This window comes from Podarcis raffonei, chromosome 14, assembly GCF_027172205.1.
Source record: "Podarcis raffonei isolate rPodRaf1 chromosome 14, rPodRaf1.pri, whole genome shotgun sequence".
In the NCBI taxonomy this organism is placed as follows: domain Eukaryota; kingdom Metazoa; phylum Chordata; class Lepidosauria; order Squamata; family Lacertidae; genus Podarcis; species Podarcis raffonei.
Genome location: NC_070615.1, coordinates 39,650,926 through 39,662,734, shown reverse-complemented (window position 1 = coordinate 39,662,734; position 11,809 = coordinate 39,650,926). Strand labels below are relative to the sequence as shown.

The window sequence follows — 11,809 nt, the reverse complement described above, 5'->3', positions numbered from 1 at the left end:
TAAGATAAGGTTAAGGTATTTTATGGTAAGATAAGGTCAAATAAAGTAAGGTAAATAGAATAACAGAATATGGTGAAAGATGGATAGGATGTATAGAGTTAATTAATTGGTTATAAGCTAAAGTATAGAAAGGATTTGCTGAAACAATGGCTGAATCAGGATACAAGAAGAGGGAGGTGTGATGAAGTTGGGGAAATAGGCAGATGAAAGATAGGATATGGAATGACTAATTTGTTTTTAACTATTTTTATTTTTCTGTATTTTGTATCTTTTTGTCTTCTTTTTCTCTTCTTTTTTTTCTTTTTCATATTTTTGTATTTCCTCTGAAATTTTAATAAATATTATTACAAAAAAAATGTATGAGGCTATAAGGCTCCTGAAGAGTCAGGTGGGTTATAATAATTGCTCTGTATAATGTTAATAGAGTCATGATTATCTTGGAAGGCGGCGCCAGTTCTGGGGGTGACTTCTAATACTGTACCTAAAACTTTCAAAACGAAAAGGGAGAAGAGCCTCAAGCGTGAGCAACAACTCGAAACAAACGGGCGTGAGTTTCGGGCAGCGGCGGCGGCACCACGAGGCGCTGAGGCCGCTCCCCGCCGGCCTCCCCTCACAACAATAATATCCGGCCCAGTCAGCAGCCGAGCTCGCTTCCATTGGCTCCCCCGGAGAGGGCCGGAAACAGCCCGGTTAGGACTGAGCCACGGCGGTGGCGCCTCTCCTGAGGAAGGCGGCGGAGGGCTTTGTTTGCGACGACGGCGAGAGGCCGCCCGACGGCCAGCATGGGCGAGCAGCTGCAGGGTGCCGCGAGGCGGGACAGCCCCGGCTGGGGGAGCAACGGTGGGTCGAGGGCGGGACGGGGACGGCGTTGCCGGCCTCTTGGGTGTCTTACTTGGGAGAAAGTTCCGTTGAACGGCGCGGTTTTGTTTTGTTTACTCCCGCGTAAAACGAGTGGGCAACGGCGGCGACGGGTGTGGGCACTTTGGGGCGCCGTGGATGCGAAAGGGGTGGCGGGGAAGAGATGGGGGCTGCTCCTCGTTTGCTCCGGCTTCTTCTCAAGTGAACCGTCCCCGTAGCTCGCTTTTTGCAGGTTGCAACTCGTAAAGTTTGTGTTTCTTGGAGTAAATAAATCCCACGGGGTTCTATTCCCCTGTTGACCATGCTCAGAGTAGGCCCTTTTTAATTTTCATGAATGGGCCGGAGTTAGCCGTGGGTTGCAGCCAATGCTAGCCTTTGCTCAAAAGGTTAAAATAAATATGCACGACTAATTTCGGCCCTTTAATTTTCAACGGGTCGCCGCTGAGTTGAGTTCCGAGTGTGATGCAGCCCGCTGAGGTCACCTGGGCGTTGCTTCTGAGTAAACCTGCTCCGGGATCACGTTGCGACTCTGCGGGAAGCTTTTTTAAAAAAAATGCTTCCGGTTAGAGCGAATTTGTGCTCTTAAAGGGGTTCAAAATCAACAAAATGTTGGGTGCCTGCGAGTTTTGTGCTTCACATCATCGTGGAGAGGCCTGAGTGGGTACCGTCTAAAAACTAACTAGAGAAACATCGGTTTATTTGTCATGGTGTAAAAGCTCTGTTGGCTAGAAGTGCCACTTCATCAGATTTGTGAAATGGTTTAATTTAATGATGTGATCATTTTTAGCCGCCTCCTTTGGGGCCCATACCTAAGGCTCAGAGAGAGCTTATAATAATAAATATAACCAATGCCCTTTTAAAATGTGCTGGGGAAGGGGGATTCTTGGGTTGGTCTTGTTTTTATTATATATTTTGTGTTTTTATCTTGTGAACTGCCCTGAGACCTTAAATACAAATTTAGTGACTAATAATAACAATAATATATGGTATTGATAGCATTAATAGGAGTGATATTAATGTTAATTTAATAATGGGATAGCTGCTAATTTATTTAGTGCTATCTAAATTAGTCCAGAACAACAGCCTTGTTCACATGTTGAACTATGGCTTACCTGGACTTGCTGGCTCCCATGAGATTGCTGTTCCCTGGGCTTTTTAGGTCAGTGCAATGCAGCAGACAAGCCAAGATTTGCCTTACTGTGTCTTCTGAACTCTGCATCATGGTTGAAGTGTCTTATCATTAATCACAATCTGTAGCCAAGGTTTTCCTATGATTACAGGTCATGGTTAAGGATGCTTACTGTGCGATGCAAACCAGGTGTTAGTAGCGCATATATTGTACATGGGAACATGGCACACTTTGTTCCCAACACCACCACCCTCCCTCCATGGTGGATCATCTAGTCCAACCCTCTGCAATGCAGGCATATGCAGCTGTCCAGCCGACCAAACCTGAAACCTCAGCACCATACTTTAACCAACTGAACTTGGGAGCTAATTTGTTAACCTTTCCCCCCTTTTCTTTTTGCAGAGGTTTTCCTTCTTGACTCACAGTATGTAGCACCAACTGTTGCCTTTCTGCAAGAACTACCCAGTTACCAGTCTATGTTGAGGAGGAGAACTTCAGCTGGAGGATTGCGGGACTACCGCAGCTTAGCACGGACAGCTTCTGGCGAGACCAGCAGTCTCCTAGAAAGGGTTGGACCAGGAAGCCCAGGCTCTGCACAGCCGCTGAGAGAATATGCCTTAACTATTGCAGAGAAGAGAAGATTAAGGTTAGAGAGAGAAACTCTTTGAGCTGTATAGTAGTTGTGGTAGTGGGATCCATTTCTGGGTAAAAATTGCTTCTGGGAAATGGATTTTATTAATTTCTAAAATTGTTTCTAAATGGCAGTAAGTCATTTTGCCTCCACCATGCTCCTAAGCATTAGTCCATGTTCAAGGAACTTAGGTTAAGATGACGTAAGTAAAAGAATCCAAATCTTTGTGTTAAGATGAAAAATTAATTCCAAATTATAACCCTCCCCCTTCAGTTTATGATATAGGCAATGGCCATTCGCAGTTCTCACTCATGGTCCAACAGGCATGGAAATTGTAAGCTAAGGGATTTTTAACTTTATATGTTATATTGTAAATTGCTTTGGGATGCATCATGTGCAGTTATTATTATTATTATTTTAAAATATTCCTGCATTTTCACCAGTTCTAAAATGAAACCCCCAATGATCTTGTCATGTTAATTCGTTTTATCTTACTAGGGAAATTCAGGCGGCTAACATAAGATACCTGTCAGGTTGGCATCAGTGGAGGCAGATAAGTAGCAAATCATGGAAAAAAATTGTAGAGGATACCAGAGAACTGTCATCTTACTTTGAACTTTGGGGACATGACATCCGCAGTATTGAGGGTATGTTCTTTATTCATTTGTCCGCTGCTTGATTTTGCACCTTATTTTCACTGTCTTTTTTACATCTTTTATTCAATTATTTAGTGGATTTATAAACTAGTTGACTGAGAAACTCACCACAAAGAAATTGCACAAATGAAATTGTAAATAATACACAGCTGAAATCCACAAACAAATTAAACATAAAAATACAAAAAAACCCTCTAGGTTAGATTACTGCAATGTGTTCTATACTGAGACTGCCTTTGAAGATAGTGCAGAAACAGCAGCTTCTGCAGAACATACAACACACGTTCTCTCCCGATTCCTTCCTTTTTCAGCTCTCTGCCTTTACAGTAACTAACTTGGCTTAAAACAGTAACCAAAAGTACAATGCATTTAAATAAGCCAGTTTTAAAAAGAATGCACTAAACGTTCACAGACAGACAAATCTGTCACAAGTCACCCACCCCACAAATGCAGGATGAGGCAACTGTTCAGATCTTCAGGTGATGATCTGAGCCTTGAAAAGAAGATGTGAGAGTAAATGTCATTGCTTCAACTTCCTCCTTTATCTCTGTGTACTTTTGAAGTAGTGGGTGGAGGGAAGATAACCAGCCACCCTCAGAATCTCATGGTGGAGGGAACAGCGAGGGGGGCAAATGCTTGGGAAAAATAAAAGTGTCTTTGCCTGGCAAAGGAATGATTCCAGTGATGGTGACAGACAAGGCAACTTTGGAAGAGCGTTCCACAGCTGCGTGGCCTCCCACTGAAGAGGTTTAGAGTGTTGTCCAAACCTGGGATTGTGCTTAAAGTTTCTCCTGATTAACCATGATCTGTCACTAAAGTTTGTCGTTGTTAAGGAACAGAGATCTTGACCACAATTCCAGGTTTGGACAATATGATAAGCCAAACCTTAGCTGCTGTGCTGAGCTAAAAAGCCTGTGAAGGAACTAAGTGGTTATAATCTGCTCCTTGGGAGGCAGTACATTCACACTAAGCCATGGTTTGGCTTAGTATTATGTGCAAACTGAAGCCATTCAAAGGGCCCACCTTTCTTCCACCATGGAACTTGAGGCAGGGTATTTGGGGGTCTTCCTTCAGCAAGGTTGCGGCATCATGTGCATCCACTATTTTACATTAACAGTAAATGTGTTCATTCATAAATTAAATCTTTCTTTTCATAGGGAAGTTTGGCACTGGGATCCAGTCTTACTTTTCCTTTCTACGATTCCTCGTGATCCTGAACGTTGTGATCTTTCTCCTTGTGTTCACCTTTATCACCCTTCCTAGTGCCTTTTACAAACATGGAACGGTCAATGGCAGCTACGTTCAGCTTCCCCTGAAGAGCATAGGTAACACACTCTTCCTACTAAACATGTTTTCTGTTCGCAAGTACAGACATAGCAGACGAGCATTTGGCTGTTTTCACTCCTTCTGTTCAATTAATTTTCTTTTGATCTCTTATCTACAGAGCATCACTGCACAGTTTATGTTGTCAGTGGTACCAAGGGACTTATTTACTTCTACAGTTACGTTATAGATCTGCTGACTGGCACAGTAAGTATTTGGACATATATTGCTAAATCCAAAGAAGCAGATTAAAAAACAAAAACAAAAGCGGAGGGTTTCATTTGGAGGTAGAAAGCCCCCTTCCTCCCTCCACCTTCTGGGCAAAATGCTAAGGCTGCATTGGGCAGGGTAAATCTCTAAAGCTAAGCTCTTCAGAGTAGAGACTCTCAGGTTGTGTATACGCTGTACAGTTAAAGTCAATTCGCCCCCTCAATGAATCCTGGGAACTGTAGTTTTGTTAAGGGTGCTGGGAATTTTAGCTCGGCAAGGCGTAAACAACCATTCTCAGGATTCTTTGGGGGGTGGGGGGTGGAAATGTGCTTTACGTGTATGGTGTGTATGTAGCTTTACAATGCCATGTAAGCACTGGCCCATTGTTTCCTGTTAAACCAGCTTTGATCCATCGCCTTATATTTTGGTTTCCATAGAACCCATTAAACATAGTTCCCTTCACTTTGACTGGTAAAGATTTATCCCATTCAATGCAGCCTTGCCGCTTGCTTGCTCACTCGTGCAGAGCCACTGCTTGCGGGTGCCTGAAGCCTGTGCATGTATTGGTTTATTAAGTAGAGACTTGTTTTTTCGAATGTGTCCATAGTGTGCATGTGACATACATTACTGAATGCAGAACCTTGCATCCTGAGAACCCCTGCTTTAATTTTAAGTTTCTTGTCCTTCTATCTGTAGCATTGTAAAATTGTTGTATTTAATTTTTACATTAAAAAAAAATACTCCTTGGAAGAGTTTTCCTCCAGAAACCTTAGGGCAGTGTATATAGTTCCTGCCTCTCTTCCCTTTACAGGACAGCTGTACTACATAGGATGGCATCCAATGAAGTAATTTCCTTAATGCAAGGACCTCGGACTGCGCAAGGGAACTTCTCCCTCCCTCTACTTGGCCTCCCCCCATGTTCCTCTTAAATCTGTGCTGGGGATTTCCCCAGCCCTCCAAGGAGGGCATGAGTGGAGTTTGAGGAGAGGTAGGGGAAGTTTGGTTGTGCAAATGGAAATGCTTGTGCCAGTTGAGCTACTTCATTGGATACCACCCTTTGGGACTCTTCCAGTTTATCTTGATTTACATAGATGAAGGCTTTTCCTTATAGGTAAAAAGCTTTATTGGGGGTGCAACACCATTTGTTTTCAAATAGTTGCTTTTAGCACTTGGCAAAGACTCCAGAGCATGTCTGTAAACCGTTGTGTGCTTCTATGTAGTAACTTTCTTCTGTGCTAAATTCTTGCAGGGCTTTCTGGAAATGACTAGTCTCTTTTATGGCTATTACACAGTAGATACCATCTATTTTGGCCTCCTGAAATACCATGTGCCACTTGCCTATTTGCTGACCACGCTGGGTTACCTTTCATTAAGCTTTCTCTGGATCGTGAAAAGGTAAAGTTAGCTTGAAGTGTGTGCTGCGATGGCCCATTTGGGTCTTTCCCCTGCATTTCTCTTATTTCTTCATGATCTTTTCTCCTGTCACTATGGTTAATGTTCAACATGCTTTAGTTATCCTTTATTTATGCCGCAGGCACAATTCCTTTTAAAAAAAACCTTAGAGGGGTTTGAGAGGTCCTTGCTCTGCCAGTCTGGTCAGGAAGGTGGGCGGCCCTTCCCTCTGGAGAAGCAGCAGTGCTAAAGGCCCCAGGAGGAAGTGCCAACTGATAGGTCAGGAATTCCCTTCACTCCCACCCCACTCTCTTACTTGATAAACTGGGCTGAAAATGATGTGGGTAGTAAAACAGGCAAGGAGCTTCCTTGTGTTGTCTAGTAGTGCCTTTTGTAGGTTTGCAAAGGTCTCTTCTGCTTGAGTTCAACAGGACTTGCTTCCTAGTAAGAGTGTGTAGAGTTGCACTCAGGGCCGGCCCACCCTTGCGGCAAAATGAGGCAACAGCCTCAGGGATCAGGATCCACAGGGGCAGCTCCTGATGTGGATCTTCACTCACCCCCTTCTCTCGTGGTGAGGGGGGAAAACATTTTGTGGTTACTCTCAGGGGCTGGCCCTGATTGCAATCATGGCTTACTTTGTGGCAAGTAAGAGCTTTGCCTCGTGATCAGTAAATCCTTTTGTAGAAACTGGTGCTGGATTGTATCACTAGAGACTGCTGGGGGTGGGTACCGAATATTTCAGTGCTCCCCCAACTTTAAAAAACCCTGCATACTTGCTTTGTCCCTGACATTCTCAAGATGCACATCTTTACACTTGGTGTATATTTGGACCCACCATGTTCTTCCTATCGTAATTTGTTAAAACTGTTTTCAATGTTGTATTTTTAATTGTTGTGACCCACCCTGGAACCTTGGGGTGAGGGGCGGGGAATAAATCAAATTGATAATAATTCTAGGGCGTGTTTATAGATAGGTAGATAGTCAAACATTTAGAAATATTTTGTTTTCAGCTGAAGCTATACAGTAGAGCAACAGGAAAATCATGAAATGCTATTTGTATGTTTCATCCCCTAATAGTGTAATCCTATGCAGAGTTACTTTGGAGGAAATTCAGTTGAATTCAGCAGCACTTAATTCTGAGTGTCCATGGGTAGGATCTGGCTGTGAATGAGTATACTCTTCCATGTACAGTACTCGTACAAAAATGAAAATCTTTAAGTTGCTAATCAAGCATTTCATTTCATTTTTCGGGGATGCTTTTTCCAGATCTGTCGATGGATTCAAACAAAGCTTGGTACGCAACGACGATCAGTTTCAGAGTTACTGCAACAAAATATTTGCTGGCTGGGATTTCTGTATCACAGATGTAAATGCTGCACGGCTCAAGCATAGCAGCTTGCACTATGAGCTTAAAGTGAGTGTACCATTCCGTCTCTTTATAATGTTCAGGCTGTGACTTGCCATTGCAAATGTACCCCAAACAGTACTACCTAAACACCAGAGGGAGGGAGCAGCAGGTCTGGGGAACTCCTAAGGTTTGCAGAATTGCAAAAAAGGGGGAAATACTTTTGGGGAGGGTAGGGGGCAAAACAGACCAGTGGAGAATGCTCACTGACCATGGAATGCTATCTGACTTGTGGAGGTGTAGGTAGGAAACCAGGTGTGGATGGAACAAATGAAATGGAGTGGCCAGAATCTTGAGCAGCAGAACTCTATATAGCAAATTTTTCTTGCAGGGGGCTTGTGTGTACCCCCCCCCCCAAAAAAACACCACCCATGTGCTTCATGCATTGAAGGGAGTTGGACTAGATGACTCTCATGGTCCCTACCTACAATTCTATAATATGATCTATGTCAAACTGGGCTGTGTGTCATAATACACATAATACCTCCATTAAAGTGAGAGAAGAATCTAAATAGCGGTGAGTGAATCATAGCATAAACAACATGTAAGAAAAACGGAGAAACTACTCTTACTGTGTAAGCCTGTCTGAGCCTTCCATGTTCAGTGGGGCTTACTCCCAGGAAAGTGGGTGTAGAATAAATAGCAATTATAGCAGAAGTGGATGAGAGGCTTCAGCAGAATGTCTCCTGCATCACATTTGGCTGTTTCGCCACCAAGAGAAGAGTTAAATGCTGTTTTTAATTCTGAATTTAAAATTGTTGTAAGCTGTCCTGGAACTTTGCTCATGAAGGGTAGGTAATAAGAATAATAAAGAATGTTGCTAATCTGTTGTTAGCCTCCTTAGGGATCATTTGGCCAAAGTTGGGGTTTAGTTTTTAAAAATATCATTGGTGAATGAATTTCTGTTTACAGACTGACTTGGAGGAAGAGAGACTAAGGCAGAAGGTCGCAGAAAGGACCACCAGAGAGAAAATACGCATCTATTGCTTGAGAATATTCCTAAACTGCATTGTCCTAGCTGTTTTGTCAGCTTGCTTTTATTCTATCTATAGAGCAACAGTCTACTCACAAGAAAACATTTCCAATGTAAGTGGCATGGCAGATTTTTATAAACAAATCTCTCCAGGCAGGGCAAGCAACGGGAATAACTGTCGCCATTTCCAAGGAGTTGTAATTTCACTACAAATATGGTGCCCCACTGGGTAATTTATAAGAATGTCCAGTTTAAACTCTGACAAGCTGTTATTAGCAGTAGAACAGCCGTGGAGAGGAACGAAGATGCCAGAAAGGGAGGCTGATGAGCCTGGGAGTTGCGCAGCTTCCCATGTGGACAAGAGGCAGACACTTTGGGGAACTTAAAAGTACATTCATGGGAGTTTTGCAGCTGGTGTCTTGAGTGCAGATACGGGGATGCTAACAGCTAGAGAGAAGTACAGCAGAGGGAATAGCTGACAAAACTAAAGAATCAGGGACCAAGTGTATTTCCATCTGCTGGGAAAGAAGCTGTAGTTGCTACTGTAAGAACATACAGGTCAGCAGGCAACAGATCTTGACGAGCGATTCAGTTGCAAGTTGAGAGTTTCTGTGCTCTGCCTCCATGTTTTGAGACAGTAATACTTCTGAATACCAGCTGCTGGAAGCCCCAGAAGGAGAGAGGGCTCTTGTGCTTAGGTTCTGCTTGCCGGTTTCCCATGGGCATCTGCTTGGACACTACAGGTGTGAGAACAGGATGCTGGACTAGATGGGCCAATGGCCCATCTTCTTAGGAGTTCTGCAGCTAACCAGAGAAAACAACTCCTCCCTTTGCTTTTGCTTTCTTTCTCTCTATGCAGGACCACAAACCAAGATTTGATGATAACCTCATAGTACAGTACTTACCTTCCATGGTGATTACGATGGCCAACTTTATTGCCCCATTAATTTTTTCAGTTCTCATCAAATTTGAAGACTACTCACCAGCCTTTGAAATCCGGTTAACGCTAATGAGGTAGGCACCTGCGCTGCTCGATTCTGTAACACAATATCGAAATAGGTCCTTTTCCAACTCTGTGCACCTGCCGCCACCTATTCTGGTGTTCTTAGGTCTGGTAGCGCCTTGTGGCTGGTTGGGCTTTCCTCATTGTGTCTGGCCAAATGGTCACTCTTTGCGCTTAGTAGTTAAGAGCGATAGTCTCGTAATCTGGGCAACCGGGTTCGATTCCCAGCTCCTCCACATGCAGCTGCTGGGTGACCTTGGGCCAAGTCACACTTCTCTGAAGTCTCTCAGCCCCACTCACCTCACAGAGTGTTTGTTGTGGGGGAGGAAGGGAAAGGAGAATGTTAGCCGCTTTGAGACTCCTTCAGGTAGTGATAAAGCGGGATATCAAATCCAAACTTCTCCTCCTCCTCCTCCTCCTCCTCCTCCTCCTCCTCTTCTTCTTCTTCTTCTTCTTCTTCTTCTTCTTCTTCTTCGTTGCTTCCAAAATTGAGTTGGGTGACACACCCTGATGACAACTTGCAGGAATAGAAATAATAGTGTTACCTCTGCTGCTCTGGGCAAGTAAGAGAGCAGAACACTTCGGCATGTTGACTCCTCACTTCTAAGAGATCATGGCAGCAGCTTTAAAACCATGGATTGGCCATGGGGAAAGGAAGAGAGGTGGATCAAGGGCCCAGTAGGAAGGGAGATTTTATGAGATTCCATCATGGATTGAAACTGATGAAATGGGAGGGAGGGATCCCTCCCCTAAGCTTTCTGTGCAGAATCACCTTAGCCAGTTGGCTTCCTCTCCTTGACTTTTTGCATTAGAATGCTTAAAGCTGTGTATTTTAACTATCTCGTGGATATCTTTTGCTTTTCTGTAATCAAGCCCCTGGTATTGCAAAATCCCCATAGTATATAACTTGGACAATTCATTGGTGTGTTCCTTCCATTTTGTTTTGAAGGTGTGTCTTTGTGAGGCTGGCCAACATTGGTGTTCTCTTGTTCTCACTGTGGACTCGAATCAGGTCCTGTACTAATGCAAAATGCATGGCCTGTGGATACAACTATCAGCTCTACCCTGTAAGTAGATCTATATGTGAACTAAAATGGGACGTGTGAAACAAGGTCTCCCTTTCCATTGACTGTCCTTAAACCCCGCTTGGAAGCAAAGGAACCCTGGCAGGAACTGCTCACCAGAGTGAAAAGCTTTTCCAGTAGCTTTGTGAATTTTGTTTTAGTGAGATGACAATGCAGTGGTGTTTTATGATAATCTTAAAACATAATAATCAACTGAATTTATTTTGATAAACCCTTTTCCTTTCCTTTCAGTGCTGGGAATCTCGAGTTGGCCAGGAAATGTATAAGCTGATGATCTTTGACTTCATCATAATATTTGCTATTACGGTCTTTATTGACTTTCCAAGAAAGTGAGTATAAACTTCAGTGAAGAGGCATTTCCTTTCTTTACAGTTGAAACACAATTTAATACCAAAAGTAACCACTTTTAGTTTTGTTTTGTTTTAAAAAATGCTGTTTCCTGTAATGTCTAAACTTGGATATCTGTAGTTTGTGAGAAATGCTGTGCTAGCAAGAAAAGCCAGAATCATAACGGTCACTTCAGGTCCTTGCTTGTCGTGAAACCATTGCTACTTTAAGTAAGCCACGGTTGCCTGAGTTTGAACATCACAGGGAATTGCAGTTAGTGGATGCCTCTAATCTCCTGGCGGGCATGAAAGAAGGGGAGGGGTCTGGGAACCATAGGCTCCCAAGACTTTATTGCATCTCATTTGTAGAGAAACCATAGTTTCCTGTTCTGCCTAACTTGGTCCAAATACTTAAGCTTCCCCTTGTGAATCCTTTATTAAAAGATGAACTACAAAAGTAAAGGTTTTTGAAAATATTAAGTGGTATTTAAACAAATAACTGAGCCACAAACCATAGATAAACCTTGGTTAGTTTGGATGGAGCTAAACCATGAGCCTGGTTTTGGCTGACATGCTATGCTAAACCCTGGTTTACTCATCATGCTGCAGTAGCAGGACAAGCTAGGAGGAGTATTGGGACCATGAGCGTCACTCTTGGAACTTGCACATTCATGCTAAGTGTGTATGAACTTGGGACAATATTGGGGGTTGGACCAGCCTCAAATCTCATGGCAATAAGGGAGCCACAGGTTAGGTTCAAGAGCAACCTCGGAAATTTTTTTTGATTTGTTTCTGACCTGGCAATATTTGCTCAACCC

The 11,809-nt window shown here is 43.3% G+C and overlaps 1 protein-coding gene across 1 annotated transcript in view; it reads left to right on the top strand.

The window, feature by feature from the left end:
- The first annotated feature begins 635 nt into the window (after positions 1-635).
- The window catches only part of TMC7 (transmembrane channel like 7), an 18,663-nt gene continuing 7,489 nt past the window's right edge, over positions 636-11,809 (top strand). The window contains exons 1-11 of the mRNA XM_053364341.1: positions 636-840; positions 2,390-2,633; positions 3,117-3,265; positions 4,432-4,599; positions 4,719-4,804; positions 6,057-6,202; positions 7,466-7,613; positions 8,517-8,690; positions 9,437-9,591; positions 10,530-10,647; positions 10,897-10,994. Of these exons, the coding sequence (XP_053220316.1) occupies positions 783-840; positions 2,390-2,633; positions 3,117-3,265; positions 4,432-4,599; positions 4,719-4,804; positions 6,057-6,202; positions 7,466-7,613; positions 8,517-8,690; positions 9,437-9,591; positions 10,530-10,647; positions 10,897-10,994 (1,544 nt within the window). The 5' untranslated portion in view covers positions 636-782. The remainder of the gene's footprint in view (positions 841-2,389; positions 2,634-3,116; positions 3,266-4,431; positions 4,600-4,718; positions 4,805-6,056; positions 6,203-7,465; positions 7,614-8,516; positions 8,691-9,436; positions 9,592-10,529; positions 10,648-10,896; positions 10,995-11,809) is intronic.